Source organism: Varroa destructor, unplaced genomic scaffold, assembly GCF_002443255.2.
Source record: "Varroa destructor unplaced genomic scaffold, Vdes_3.0 BEIS01000001.1, whole genome shotgun sequence".
In the NCBI taxonomy this organism is placed as follows: Eukaryota; Metazoa; Arthropoda; class Arachnida; order Mesostigmata; family Varroidae; genus Varroa; species Varroa destructor.
The window spans coordinates 55,075,344-55,091,762 of NW_019211454.1; the positions used below are offsets into that span (position 1 = coordinate 55,075,344).

At 39.6% G+C, this 16,419-nt stretch overlaps 1 protein-coding gene across 4 annotated transcripts in view; it reads left to right on the forward strand.

Moving 5' to 3' along the window:
• The first annotated feature begins 140 nt into the window (after positions 1–140).
• Positions 141–16,419, forward strand: part of LOC111254839 (fucolectin-1-like) — a 26,807-nt gene continuing 10,528 nt past the window's right edge. The window contains exons 1-6 of one of the 4 annotated variants that reach the window (XM_022816114.2): positions 142–565; positions 1,812–2,051; positions 7,044–7,258; positions 12,004–12,100; positions 12,473–12,500; positions 14,870–15,051. In XM_022816114.2, coding sequence (XP_022671849.1) covers positions 2,049–2,051; positions 7,044–7,258; positions 12,004–12,100; positions 12,473–12,500; positions 14,870–15,051 — 525 coding nt within the window. In that variant the 5' untranslated portion in view covers positions 142–565; positions 1,812–2,048. Of the gene's footprint in view, positions 566–1,811; positions 2,052–2,141; positions 2,161–7,043; positions 7,259–12,003; positions 12,101–12,472; positions 12,501–14,869; positions 15,052–16,419 lie in introns of those variants that run through there. The other 3 variants (XM_086979837.1, XM_022816104.2, XM_086979832.1) reach the window with 3 other exon arrangements.

A 16,419-nucleotide genomic window follows, 5' to 3' on the forward strand; every position in this document is an offset into this window, starting at 1 on the left:
TACCTGACAGCATTCGCTCCACGATCCCGCAGAGTCTGAAATGAGCAGCAATGCTCCGCTTCGATGCGCTTACTGCCCTCGCCTGCTTTGCGCTGACGTCGTCGTCGCGCTTCAAAGATTTTTGCCCGTTTCCGCCACGACTACTCAAGCTAAAGTCGCAATGACGGACCAACCGGGCGCTCACTCGCTGGGTGGCTTTCGATTTTCCTCGCTCAACAGTCTGGCTTGCTAACCACTGCAGTCACAGTGCGACAGAACGCTCGCGAAAGTTTAGTGCGTGGTTCTCGCTTAGCAGAGACCAAGGGTGTAATACCGTGCTTTGGATAGAGAAGCCCCTCACGAAAGCAGAGTGTGTATTGTTACAGAGCCGTGAGATCGGTCGAAGGTATTTTGCTCGCATAAGGGCGACCTTTTGATCTCCGTTCTCACTTGTACTGGCAACTCATCTCTTCATCCGTGGCACCGAAGATACTGAAGACAAGTGGCCGACGGCTTAAATATCGGACGGCGTCGCCGGTGAGGCGACATGTCGCGCGGTGGATGTAGATTCGGCCTTCTTCACGAGGTGAGTGTGCTTGCTTTAAAACAACGGCTTCCTTCCTCCTGCTGCTGACAATCCGTGAAAGTAAATCGAGAATTTTCCTTACTTTAATCTAAGTAATGTGTATTCACGTGCGCGCAACAACAAAAACCAAGTGTTTCTTAACGTGATCATTTTCCATTAGTGGCTTGGCCGCAGAGATCTGTGGGATCTATTAAAATCCAAGCCATGGGCAAGGTGAAAGACGTAAAAAGCTTGTGTCTTGATTCTTATTTTAATTCAAGTGAAGCCTATATGTTTAGTTTGTGTAGGCGTTTTCGTATAAAGAACACACATAGAATAGGACAAACAGGTTCGAGTACGAATGTCAATATCTACCTACGTTCGTTTTGCGTTGTAAGTCTCAATATCTCAACGCGTCTACCGGTGTTCGTTCTAATGGCTTCTAACTGAAAATAGCGCCGAAGTGAATTTGTACAGATGCCACGTATGCGCTTTATCAAGAAAGGGTTGCGAGTTTTGTGAGCTAGGCCTATTGCTGGTCTATAGAAGGTGCTATAGAGCATCACTGCAAATGCGTTTTCCTACCATTTGTTGAATTTGTTTTTGTAGAAGCAATGAGGAAGGAACTGCATTAGCCTAGTTACGACACAATAGGGATAGGTTGTACCACGTTAGGTTTTGTTATTTCTGAAATGCACTGTAGTAGTAGTATCTACTTTTAAGACAATGGGACATAGAAACATTGACACGACCTCGAAAGCAACAAGATCGCTATATTTTGCGACTGCATTTAAAAGCCTTTAATATTACGCGCGAAAGAAGAATGGTGTTAGCTTTTAAGCTTCGCTATTACTGGACGTACTCGTCCTTGGCATACAGGCGCAAGAATTTTAAGTGACCGAGCATAACTTTTATCGCCTAAGGCCTAGTAAGGCAATACGCGCCAAGAGGACTTAGACCATGGGCAAAAAAGTGATTTACGTCATGGTCTACCTTTACTACTTCAAATGCTCTCTCTTCTCTGATTCAAGCTGTTTATTTCTGCATACGTACTTAAACCACCTCTCGAACACTCAATTATTGTCGATGATTTCGTAAAGAACGCTCGCAAAGCTCTATTAAATATTCTTCAATGTCCACCGAGTAGAGGCGTATAGTATCAGGTCGTTCAGCTTACAACGTAACAAACATCTATCTCATATTTCAAGATGGCGCTATTTTATAACGGTGCGACATCTAGCGACACTTTTTTTTTTTTGTATTTAAGATGCGCTCATACTATTTGAAATCTGAGACCGTCCATTCGGATTCCGTCACTCGAGCTTTTAGGAGACGGGATGAAGCAAGCTAGGGAAGATCTGAAAATTCGAGTAACTTACGAATATGGGTTCCATCTCGGAACTACAGCGATATAGACAATTCGCCGTATAAGTTTCGTATTTGGTGAAAGTTCTACTTCTGGAAACATCGTGAGCCGTTAGTTTAAAAGAAATCCGGAGCCACAATGGTTAGTAAGAAAATTAGTCTCGTGAAAAACCCCTTGCGAGGAAGAGCTGGGGAGCTGTGGTGGAAGTGATTCGCTTCAAAAAGCATACGCGTTAGCACTCAAGTTAAGCGTACGTAAGAATATCATACTTTAAATATTCAGTGAAAAAATTGCACAAATAGGTGCCACGTTGTTTAAGAGAGACCGAAACGCTTGTTAAAAATTGGAGGAGGTCATAAAAAGACTTTGCATCGAGCAAGAAGGATTAGTGAACAGAAGTATACACTTCTATTGCACGGCAACGCTTGGTGTTATACCTTAAGAATCATAGCGACAAAGATACAACTAGAGGCTTTCTGTCATCCGTCATACTCGCCAGACATTGCTTCCATATATTAACATGCTCAACAATTCCTTCATTGAAAAAATATTTTAACCTCAACGTAATGTCGAAATGAGGAACTTTTTAGACTCGTGTACCCCTACAGATTTCTACAGCAGCAGAATAAATAGGTCACCATCGAAATGGCAAAAGGTCATGGATAAAAATAAAAATAATAATAATAATAATGGTGCATTCTTGGATTGAAGATAAAACAGCTATCCTTCTGAGACAATATTAATGCTATCAAGGCAATGGTGGTCTCACGATACAATCATAATCCTTGGTATTGCAATAAATAAGCTATTGGTAAAATAGCTGGGACGTTTTTCACAGTAAGAAGTGCACTTTATTTCAGCATATAAAAATAAAATTACGCCTATTTCTCTTAAATAATCGCGTCTACTCCCCAAAAACAGGACACTACAAAGCTACCCTGGAGCCATCTGAAGTTGCCGTTTGAGACGAAGGAACCATAACTAAGCATGACGAAGTCGCATGTCCACTACAACGAAGCACAATCGCGTAAAGCATTTGCATCGCCTGGAACCAATAAGGAATTAACCACTCGCTGCGCTGCTGCTTCCCAGCCATTTCAAAAAAATTATTCTCAAAAAAAGTAGAGCCGATAATAAGATGATATATGCGGTAAATGAGTATCCCTTTTATTATGATACGCTGCTTGGTAGCGACCGTGTGGGAAGCCAGTGTTAACGACTGAAAAAGTCTCTAGCTTATTGCTGAGTATCGAACTAATTGGGTTATGGGCCCAACTTCCTATAGAGGACACCATAGCGACTGGAATTCTTCGAGCTGCGAAGAGATATCTTCGGTTTGCTTCTTGACAATATTTGCAGTAGAAATAATAATAAACGTAGCAACTAGTGTAAATCGCAAAATGCTATTTAGCGCTGTTAATTTTCGTTCAAAGTCGGCTATCCAACTAATATTTTTTAAGCTCTTGTTATTGTCGCTACTTATTTGTCTCGCTGAATTCAAACTCATCTGCTAGATGCGTTTAGGACCTTGACTAAGGCGCAGACGCTGCTAAAGCCTCTTCTAACCTCCGTCACGCTTCACGAAGTTCGACCCAGACCCAGGGTAGTGTGCGAATATGCAACGCTAGACCCAATACTCCTTATGACCTGAAAGTTCACATCAATGTCCTTGACCATGTGCCTAGAACAACTAATTTTCGCTCCATCCGTTGTAAACCGTTATCGCATATTCGACAAGTGGTGTTTTTCGAGACTGCACGCATTTTTCACGCGTATTATTATTACTAATTTTAAAAAATTGTGCAGAATTTCTACTCGGTATTTTTTTATCACCTTTGATTGATTTCGTTTTGAAAAAAAATAGATGAAAAACAACTCTCACGCACAAAAAACTCCTAAAGTATTCGCCGTCCATCAGTGGTCGATATCGATGTGTCCCATTCCAATAAAAGTCGCCCGTAAAACCAAACGAAACAATAATGCTTCAGTATTAGTCAGTATAACATGTCACAGAGTAGTCCTTACTAATCAAATCTCCGCTAGCAAACTGCGTTGCTATCATTTCGAGCATCTTTGCGCCATATTTTATTTCAGTTTACCCGTAAGAAATCCACGAGATATAATTATCTTTCTTTTTAACACTAGTAAATATCATGTCTTGTTCTGAAGCGTTCCTGTCTTATAATAAGGTTATTTGTGCGGACTGTTTGCAGTGAATTCCGCGGGTATACGAAGAGGAAACGAATAAATGGGCTTATTCATTGTATTCAACTAGTAGACCGAAAAACAGTGCTTGATAAAACTAGGGACTATTAAAACAAAATATCGGCCTTGATGATACTTCACTCGAGTTAAGTAATGCTGGAATAAATTGCGGAGGTAGGCGCAGTATGGCTGGGACTTGTAGAAGGACTGATCCGCCGAAAAATCGTGACTTAATCGCGAGTAATTGCGATATTTTTTAAAAATTAATTTACTTTACGTCTTGTGGGTAAATTTCTATAGATCAAGTTGCAAACACCATGGAATAGTTCTCTTTGGCCAACCCAAATGAACACTAAAATAGAAGGCCTGATGTTGTTTTATTATGAAAAGCAGCTTCAAAAAATTACATTTCAATAATAAGTGTATGATCATACGGTCGTTAACATCTTGGTACAAGTGAAGTTTACTTAATCTTCCAAAAAAACGGTTACAAGTTAATCGGGGAAACGCGCACGCGCGAGTTCTACGCCACTGGAACACTGGACGAATCCTTTATTTATTCTTGTATAATTCTTTAATATCGAATATTTCATGTTTCTTTTTCTTTAATGCTTTAATGCTGCTAAATAAAGATAATGTCCTGAACCAGGACCGTTTTAGGGGTATCTCTTCGGCAGAGTTTTTAACTGGATCAAGTCAAAGGCTCTTTTTGCTCGGGCCGCGTGTCCAGCATTATTTTATTGGCTCCTCTTAATAATAAGCATAAAAAAAAACATAACATTACTTTAATTTGCTCGCCCAAAAAAAAAAAAGGAATAAAATGAAAGAGTTCCGGCCTGTAAATCCATAGTCTCTCTATGTCTATATAGAGGTTTTCTTGCGTTAGGTCATCTATGAAAGCTGTCTAAGTATTAAGCAAATGTATCTATATGCGCACATTGTACTACTGGGTCCTCGAACTACCATTTTTTATAAGACGCTCATTTTAAGACTGCGTAAGTAGTGAAGTGTGATTGTACAACTTTAATGGATTAAACTTCACTCCAGTTGAAATCGTTTCGCCTTGACCAAAACACGTTTGAATACAAAATACGCGTATGATGTTACTGAAACTTAAGGTCGTCTCATAGCTTCAAGCAAGAAATAAACCTAAAGTAGAACTTTTGCATTGCAACCTACCCAAGGAGTAACGTCCATCGGAAATCATTGCATTGCAATCACACACTCACTTAATTGGAACCCATTATTATGTTGAGGGAAAAACCTTAGACGTTTGGGCTGCATAGGTGCGCAGCACGTCTACATTAAGATTGTGCTATGGTTTTGTTGCCTCAAAACACAACCATTTCTCTCCGCAACAAAGGAGTTACCAGAGTATCAGGGAACTTCCAGTAACACGCATGTTAATTGTGCAAAGCACATAAAATCCCCAGCCGGACCAATGTAACAATAGCGGCTATATTATGTACGAATAAATAGAGTAATACAGCTTTACCTTGTTTCCCCTCAATGTAAAATACTACTAATGCGTTCTTCAATCATATTCACTAAGCGGACTTAGATATTTTCTAAAGTCGCCAAGCATGGCTCAGCTAGTTGCCAACTTCTAATTCTTAACTTACCTCGGCTATATTGTCATAAGCATGGTATAAAGTTAGGTTCGTGTAATCTATGTTTCGTCGCATGAAGCTGAGTTGTTTTGTTGCACCTTTCGCGCTGACCAACTGGCATTCAGGAGTTCCGCTGTTGTGGGATCATCTGTAACTTCCGAGCTCAGCATTCGACGTTGCATTGAAAAAATATATGTGATGGCCTAGTGGGTGACGTAATTGTAGGGACACGTTGTGGCCTAAATTCAAACTGAGGCATAGACACAGTTCGTTGAGTACCGGGTGAGTGCCGGCCGTGTGGTAGAATGCCTAACAGCGATACGGGACGTAAAACTAGAAACACGGAGACTAGTAGCGGCTCAGCATCGGGTGGCCTTTCGACTCACCCATGAAAAGACATCTGTGACAAGATGGGGACATATACCAGGAAAACGCACACTTTATCCTTAGCAGCCATCTAAACAGACAGATCTCGGGCAGATGATGTAGTATAAAGTTTTACCTAGTAAGTGAAACCGCTGAAAACCAGCTGGCAAAAGCAAATGGTGAATTTTCATCAACATTGCTGCGTGTTCAGTAGCTGGCAGTTCTATGAAGCGTCTGTTGTGTGGAATGACTGAGCATCGCTTTCCCTTAGCTGTTATAGTGTTTTGTTATTAATTTGTTATACTAAGGTTAGGAGGAATATCTCTCTTTTTACAACATAAGTTCTTTCTCAGACGCTCATTTAAGCCTATTAAAAATAATAAACGAGCCATGCACAAAGGTATGTTGGAGTTCACCTCTAAATAGCTGCAAATATGCAGACGGTGTCTGAGATTGGGAGAGTACAATTTCTTACGAATATTAATACACCTTATACTGGGGAACGGGGGAAGGCGGTAGGATAAGTCGAGACGAGCGCGCCCTTGTATGCCGCTGTAACCTGATCAAAGATTGACAAAGGACAAGTTGGGTCGGATTTTTGTACAGCCGTTCGTTCTCAATAATGTTTAGGATTTTCAATCGGTCGGCGAGGCGAGATAAATTGTTTATTAGACAATAACGTACGTGATTGTATTCTTGTAAATTATACATATGCTATGGGATTTTGCATGTTCTTTCCGACTGCACGACGCGTGGCGCCTTTTGTGGCTCTTATCGAACGTGGGGTTAAAAGCGAATCTTGGCACAGAATATTCAATTTGTTTATCGTTATCGGCCTTCTGGAAAGTACATTCTAGTGTAATGTTCTAAATACAGAAAACGTTTAATCCAAAGTAGACATATGTGTATGAGGCTTTCATTTGATTTAGCTCTATTCTCATAACTATTGCAGGCGCGGCGGACGGTGCTATGTGAGGCCTTCGTTCGTAACGCGTTATGCGTCTGTGTGCTGTCAGCATTTGTCTTCTCAATCGTATTCGGCGATGGCTTTGTCATGACCGCCGGCGTGTTTAAGAAAGATAAGAAGACTGGACGAATGCCGAACAGAGGATTCGTCGTTGACTGCTTGACAAAATGCGAAAAGTCTGAGAATTGTCACTGTGTCAGGTTTGTGCTACCACACAGAAATAATAACCGTGTATTTACTGCGTTTTTTTTTTTATAGTTGATCTGCAAAGCTCTCATACAGGTAATAATTTCAACAACGAATATAAGCCTGCCTATCGGCCTATCTCAATGAACTCAAGACTAGAATCCAGTCAAAGCACCAATGCCTATAGGACAAAGTTACACTGACATAATAACATATGTGACGCAATTCTCTATTACATTTTTAGAGCCGTGAAGATGAAGAGATAGGAGGCGTTTTTGGGTTTAACTATATTAATTTCAAACGATTAGAAGAAATTTACTCTATATCCAATCCATTTAGTCGATTTAGACGTCGCATAGATATCGATAACCGTAATGGTGTCAGAGGGTTAGTTGTTTCGATCAGCTATTTTACTATCTGGCGTTCAATATAGCTGGAGAAAACTAGCATTTCTTGTATTTTCGTATAGTGGTTTTCAATAAGCAGTAATTTGTAAATGATTTCTGGATTAGTCGTCACCTATCCTCCTGCGATCCCTTGAAAACTTGTTCTGTTCGCCCGAGGCCGCATTTTTCGTTCTGCGAGTATCAATTCGAGCTGTCTGTCAATGCTGGTGCCACTAATGGGCAACTCTGTTGGGGTGTCCGTACACGCGGAACCGCCCCAGCAAGGGGATTATTACCCCACATACGTTGATCGAGCAACACGATGCTCAGGGTGCGATGAATACGCCGTTAGATTACCTTCATGACCAAAGCTAAAATTTAATAATCGTATGAACTCGTCAAGCTGGGGTTAAATTGCAATTTTGTTATTTATTTATAATTCCTAATAACTACAGATTTTATTATAATGCAGAAGTTACAAGCTCTTACCAGTAAAAGCATGTACACCGAAGATATCGAATCACTAACGCAATGTCCAGGCACAGTTTTAGACATACAACGAAAAGCATTTCAGTGTCTAATTGGCAACTGTAACATTACTAGGTCAAAGTGTGGGCCATTGTTACCGTTATTATCATTGTTATAATAAGCTGACTTAAGTAAAAGAGATGCGTTTACGTGAACTCGTTTTAAATGAACGACGATATATTACCCCGGATGGTGGTTGCATTGGCATTATTATTATATAGCTATATACTATATATATATATTATATAGTAAGTAAAAACACTTGTAGACTAAAGACTATATCACACGAAAACAACAGTGGTTGTACGTAATCTGGGAACCTGTAAGTATTTGTGATGTACAACGAAAAAACGCTTGAGGAGCTACTTATATGAGAATATTTATTTCAGCTTTGTTTTTCTAAAATATTTTACGTAACATCTAGCAGTTGTTCATTCTATATAACGATCCGCTATACAGCTTTAAATCTGTATAATTTATGACTTGCTGTGTGTATGGATAGTACTGTGCTTAACTAGAATATCGTCGAGTACAGCGCAGCGGCGACGGGAAATTTAATAAAGGATCTGATGCGAAGTTTAGCACTAGAAAAGTAAAAACAAGCCTCATATGAACGTTGATGCATCAGACGTAGCCAGTAAATAGATGAGGCGGCTCATGTTAGCATCAGCCGCTCCTGAAATGGAAAGTTAGGACGTCTTTTTTTGCCCCAAGCTACTTATAAGACAATTGACTTTCGAAAGGATCAAAGGTCCGTACCAGTAGAATAAAGCTGTTTTCAGAAAGCTTCTAATCTGAGTAGACAATCCAGCATTGGAATTAAGTATCAAGCTAAGGCTTCTTGGTTGGTTCCAAGCCTTATATGAACAAAAGTTTCACCAAAATCAAGAGACACAGCCAAATTGTGTGGATACGACCAGCAATTAGGCCAAAGACTTATTTTCCATGTTTTTCATTAAGTTAGTATAGCCATCTAGCCGACCAGATGTATTAGTTAGACGTAGCTGATCAGCAGGCAACTCAGAGAAGCCATTCTCATAAGAAAAAACAATCGATGCTTAAATTAATTTGTCATACTGAAATAAACACTAGCGAAGAACCCCTGCGTTACATTATTGTTGATTAGTATAAAAGCTGACACTTAGCCGAAGATGTGGATCAGAAGGCGAGCTTTATGTCACGTCATAGTACTCAGTAATACTCACTAATTCAGGTCATCATATACAGATTCTGTATAATTGTAACTATTTCAGCTTGCTGCTGGTATGTTAAGCTGTCTGCCAGTGCCAGTCAGCGTCTTATTATACCGAAATGGTTATTTACAGACGCCGCTAAAAAAGATTCATTATGCAGGATCGAACATCGAACTCTTGGAGGTCTAAACTTTTGATAGTGGTTTTCCGTTACTATCGTATTGTTTTGTTTTTTTCAGACGATTCACTTAGTTCTTGCATCGTTTGATCAACGAAAAGTTCAAACCATGGATATAATTCGGATACATCTTTATTATGTTAGAAGCACATTACATCGTTTTTGGGCAATCAAATCCTGATGGATAGGGTCGACTGGAGAAGTGTTTGCAGCCAAAGTCATAAGCAATGTTTCAGACGACCCGTAAAATAAGTGCCCTGTCATTATCTCATTGACACAAATTCGCCTATCATGAACGTATTTCTATTGCATCGGAATCATTGTAGCCGATCATTTCTGGTGGCACCTATTACCGAAATCAATAATATCAAAATCACGGTCTTGGGATAGTCTTGCTGGTAAACGCATGCGATCCTTCGAAGAACTTCTACTCTGGTCGAGTTTTCACGTCAGTTTTCTTTTGAAGCCTTCCTTTTATCAAGCAAGTTGCATGTATAGCTCATAATCACAATACCGTCAAAGGACAATGCAACGATATCTATAGGAAACCGACAAACATATCGTTGAGCAGGCGACGTTATCGGCTTTCGGTTTTAGAGCACAAAAGACATTAAAAGCACTTTCAGTGTCTAATCAAAATTATTTTCTTGTCCTTTTAGGTTATAAGTCACTGTGGGACGACTTTTTTTCGCTTCTGTGGGTGCCGTTATTTCTGCTTATTAGTATTTAGTTAATTTGTAGTTTTTGACGCTTTTTGGTAGCCATGTGCATTTGCTTGCAGTTGCTGTTTACTTGACTGATAGGACCATGAATACGTACGCTAAAAACAGGACACTTAGGCCCTGAAAGGTACCAATCCACATACCCAGCAGTCGCCGAGAGCCTTAGCATTTAATATGAGCAACTTTTCAGAAGAGAGATAAAACTCGCGATCACAAGTGAACGATAATTTTAGACGAGTCGGACCAATATATTACTAGAAACTATGAGCAAGTTCAGTTGCAAGATGTACTTTCAACATGCATATATTTGAACATTAGCGAAATCGTTGCAATACACCGAAACATGCAGACGATCGGGATTTTTTAGCACGGCTAGAGCTGAAACGAACTTGTAAACATTAAAGAACGCAGCTCCATATGCAGCTTGTAGCTTTACAAATAAATTAACTATCTTTACCTATCTTTATTAATTCCTGCCTTGAAATTTAGCTGCAAATTTACATACAAAATAACTAATAATGAAAGTTTCATGTTTTACATCCGGTGTTTAAGCCGTTGGCCATTCATTGCTTCAAACAATAAAAAAAAATGAAATATTATTACATGCGAGCGAAACTAATAAGCTTCTCTCACTTACCCGCTAGTCTTAGTCATTCCAGTTATATGACGAACTCTATGATCTCCCTGAAATGTAGGATATTCTAGTTTTATGAAAAAATTACATAGCTCTTCATGGAACCTGTTGTTGTAATGCGGTGCTTTCGAAAAGAACTAACAATCAGACGTTTGTTACATACGGAGATTTATTAGAAAGGCTAGCAGGCGACCTCTAATCTTTTGCCTTCAACTTGCCGCTTGATATTAAACGAGTGTCTATGTAGTAGAGATGCAACAGAATAGCCTGCTTGTGATTCGTGTCGCGTTCATCCGCGTGCAGACTCTGCGAAAGCCGGCATTTCTAGCATACGACGTTGGTTTTGGGTATCCCGGAAAAGCAGTTCAACAAATTTCGCTTATAATCGTTCCATTTACAAGGACTACACTTGCAGTATCCTAATTGCGCCGAATTTGGTGAAGGTAAAGACAGCATAGGAACTTCGGCAAAATTTTGCTATATAAAGCAGCCCAGTTTACACGAGTAGGTATACCACGAAAATCTGTCTTTCAAATTTTAAACTGCTATGTGTGTTTTCTATGATCGGTCGGCATTTTCTGCTTGAAGTCGCACGACTTTTTCCAGCAGCCAAAAATTGACTTAAAGCGTATAGTGGGCCTATTGACTAGTTTTTGAGCCGACAGGTACGCGTTCGACCGTTTTGGAGTTTCGGCACGGAAAACTATAGCCATATATCTTGACTGGACAAAAAGTTTCCCATATGCTACTGGCTCAGTGTCATCACTCTCTCATACAGTGATAAAACTCAAGCCACAGCCGACGATTAATAACACAAGTTCCAATATGCAAAAAGGGTTCGTTACTTACAAGGATTTCCACGAAACTTAAGGACGTTCAGATTTTAGACTTCTAAGCAAGTTCGAAATGAAACCGATGACACGGCAGTGACGTAGTAATCATTTAACGCGATAGAACCCTAAACAACGTCAAGACATTGTAGAATTCCACTTGCTATATACAGACCATTTGTAAAATAAACAAGTTTATATTATATAATGTAAAATACGGTCGTAGAGATCGCGTGATTATACGCGTATTCATCTCATACGCCATTGTTCGTTCTGTGAAAATTTCAGAATGTCAAATCGGAAGGACAAGCCTATGTGCGACCTGATGAACCCGTTCCCGTACGGCAAGCCTCTGTCACCAAAAGGATTTGTTTACTTTGCATCGGTAAACAAAACATTTTGACAAGAGCTTGTATTACATTTATTTATAGGGATTATTTATTTAATTTATTCGATCACGAGTAAACAAGCGTTATCTTGACAGTTTTGATGAAGTCACCGCTGCGATTTAATTAAGTGGAATCGAAGGACGCAAAACTGTCACTGCAGTAGCCCGGCTCTAGTGGTAAATTTATTGAAACGGTATATTAATTAAACAGTGCAAAATATTCCAGCAAAGGATTCACAATTCTAACTTAAATACCTTCACGAGCTGTGAGGGGAGGCACTCCAAGATATTTAATTCAATAATGTTATTATTGTTACTTTGATGATAAATAATAAAAAATATTAAATGGAATAACCTTATTTTTTCCAGAATAAATATTACGAAACTCTATACAATGGTATGTATAATCCATTATATATCTGTTATTCTTTATGTTAAGCGAAACCTGCCAAACAAAACCAAGTTTAGCAATATATATACCATACTTATAAATCTACTCGTAAATGATGTCGTAGTTACTCTTTACGCCTTTCTATCTCTAGTTTTAGTCTTACAATATTCGAATGTACAGTGCTCGGTTTTTCATGATATCTCAAGTCGAAACCTTAAACATACATCCAAGTAACTTTTCCATCAATTGCTAGTTTTCCTGAGGCCAGCCGCTATGCAAGCTCATTGCATTAGATCTTCTACGATACTTCTAAAACCTGAGTTACTGACCAGGAACTGGCTTCTCTACGTACTGGAACTCTAACGCATTGAAAATTGATTCTCCAGATAATATTTTCCATTATAAACGTAGGCTCACAAAGAGGTTTCGGTATTTATAAAACAAATAATAATAACACAATATCATTATGCGGTGTAGATTCTGTAATATACTCGAGCCGTAACCTACCGATATTATACATGGACAAATGGTTTATTTTTCATTTGTTTAAAATGAACTTTTTTTCGCCGGCAATATGGTAGACAATCTTGCCCTTTTGTGAGGCAGATTTAATGTTATGATGATGAAAATAAACCACAAACGCACTCACCGTTATGGGAAATCAATCAAATATGCCGCTGGCGGCGTCGAGTAAATATGGCCGCCGCTGGTTCAACCCGCACCGCCAAATTGGCGGGTCGATAATACTACAGATAAATTAATTTATTACATATATATATGCCATACACCTGCTGAAGACTATCTGCTGAGACCGACGCTCAAGACTTTGGCGGGTAAAGTGAATCGTCTCGCTGGCTGTACTACCCTATCCAAATGCAGTTCGATAATGCTTTTGGCCCTTTTGAGTCCATGTATGGATTTTGCTGGCTGTCTGTCTGTCTCCGTATAACGGGTCTTAGAGTTTCAAAGCTGCCCATTAGTATCGTCCACTTAAATACACACTTCGTTCCCATTACAACGTCCAACTATTCAAGTAACTTACGCCTTTTTCTTCAGTAACACCCTTTTTATTATTATAATAAGTATATGTAGATCACTTTAGTGACCGTACTCGTATAATATTAAGAAAAGGTAATTTGGAACGTTTATTTAAATGTTAACGTCAATCTAGTTAATGAAGCAGTCACCCGGCGCCCACTGCCATAGTAGTCTGCACCTACACAAATCAAAGTATTTACAATTATTTGCGCCATTTGGCTAACGAAAAGCTTCAGTTCAACAACGTATATGGTTAAATTGCGTACTGCATAAATTTCTATTCAATCTCTGTACCCCCTTCCAATTTGAACTTACCATTGTTCCCGTTAGATAAAAATCTAAATCGATCTCTGTTGTCTTTCCTTGAAACTAACTAACAGACTCGTCACATAAAAAGGCTCGAGAATTTCGAACTAGCTTTTAATTTGTGGAATAGACAAAAAGTCATTAGTTAATACGTTCACAGAGCATCTATGTGCCAGAATATGTAATCCTAATATCCGCTTTAAGAAGGCAGTATCATTCGAACTAGTATTTGTAAGTTAGGAACTCTGAGTTCTTGTAATAATTCAGTGTCGTACACCGCAATTGCTACTACTTTCATATCTAGTTAGACCAAGGTCTGTACGACAACTGGCAAAGCAGCCAAAATCTCCAAGGTAAAACCTGATGATGCTCCTGAATAGCACGAGGTCGTCTACGCACGGGTGACCTTTGCGGCAGGATAACGTCTTTGCATAAGTTTAGGCGGATCGGCTGATGGAATGCATCGGAAACGCTGATGCATGCAGGTTATTGTCCTGAGAAGAACCTATCGTCTGCTCTGTACTAGAATTCTCTTTGCTTTCCTCTTCGATTACTATCTAATTGGATTTCCGTATATCGTCACGAACCATAGTAGATGTTCTGGTATCCTGATTGCATTAACTTTAAAAGAACAAGCGAATGACGTGAGCTTACTCACCAGCAGGCTAACTAATAATTCATACACGCAACATTTCTTACCAATGACTCATCATGAGGCAGAATCTATCCAGACTCCTTTCTTCTTCAGGCTAAGCCTCGTAATATACAGCCTCCGCTATATAATGGTAACGGGGGCAAAATATGTACTGTTATTGAGCTCATTATTAGGAGATAACATGTTTCAAACGTGCGATTAATACTCAGCCGTTTTCCCTCATCCTCATTATTCATTCAACTTAAATCAAAATCGTTCTTTCCGCAAAAAAATTATGCTTTAGTCGCAATGTGCTATATTGTATCCCTTTGATTGACAACAGTCGCACATCTGTCATAACTACTCATCAAACTTACGACCATGCCCTGTTATATAGTGTCGGCGGTTAACTATGCCTTGAGAAAGAAGGCTTCTCAGAGTTCAGTTTACGAATTGTACGGGATCCAATACACTCCCGAAAAAGCTGTTGATGGGTCCCACAACACTGATGGCCTAAAACCGCCGTATTTTGCCCATACGCAAGACTCCATGTGGGCGGAGCTCAACCCCTGGTGGCAGGTAAGAAAATAACAAAGCTGTAAGATACCTAGCTATGCCAAACATCTTATTTGTATGAACACATGCACTTGCAATTATATAGATAAATACTGAGTACCGAAAGGACAGTGGACCGGGATTAGTTTTTAACACGGATTTTTCCGAAATAGCATACGTAAAAGAATTTCGTACGTTTAAATTAATAGGTCTTCCTTCTATGTTATTTTTGCATTGGTTGTACATTTCCAACAAGACACACTATGGACACATGTTTGTATGCTAGCCTCATAACAGACTTTTTCGTTGAAATGTTAGCGAAGATCTAAATAGCTTATAAAAGAACCATGCTTATTGGCAACGGACAAAAGGCGGAAAAGGTCTTATAGACACAGGCGTTCCGATAGTAGCAAAACTTACATTTGACAATCATTTACTTCAGATATTTGCTTGTGCCCTACACGCTAGATATCGCGCGCCGCTATGTGTATTCTTAAAGTACCCACATCGCTACGAATACGGACCGCACGTTGAGAGTCAATTGTGCAAGCGTTCTAATACCGCTAACGTTTTCTGAATCGCGCAACCTCGGTGTTGCTGATGATGCAAAGAATGATCCGGGTCAGTTTACTCGTTGTCAAAATATTCTGCGCTGAGTTTCGCATTTTGGCAAATCCTTTACTTGCACATGTATAATATTTCCGCAAGCGAGGGTTCCCAGATTACCCCTGCATGAGTAAACATTTTTCTCCGAACGATGTTCCCCATCCTGGATAGCTGTGACGACAAGCTAAAAACAACATAAGCTTGGTTGATTTTGGGATCTCAGGACAAAAATAACTCTTTTGAAACTGTGTGAGGACTTACGCCAATGAATTTTCCATCCTCTCCTCAGCACTTTGATAAAAATCGCGACCAACTCATATGTTGGTGCGTTAATAATGACTCAGGGAGACCGGTATCGCTTTGAGGATTTAGGGCTACGAATAGAATGGCAATTTCAGAATGCTACCCACCCGACGGTAACGAGTTTGCTGAGGGACGTTACACGAAATGTACCGACCCAGTCAACCCCTTGATTTTTTATTCAAATGGTAGCTTCAATTAATGTGATATTGTTCGTTTTAACCGCGCTTTTTTCGATTCATTTTAACTGTAGTCGTTTAAATATTTCACTCTTATTTCCAATGCTCTGCAAGAAGAAGAAGAAGAAGAAGAAGAAGGGCTCAAGATTAGCCCCCTGAGGGAACCGTATAAAAGGCTTGTACCTAAAGTTGTTCCAAACGCTCTCAGCCTCGAAATCGTGTTACACGTGAGCCGATCAAGCAGAAGGCCTGCTAGTGATTTCAGGAATCCCTTTATGTTGTCATCTTACTGCGAGAACTTATTGAA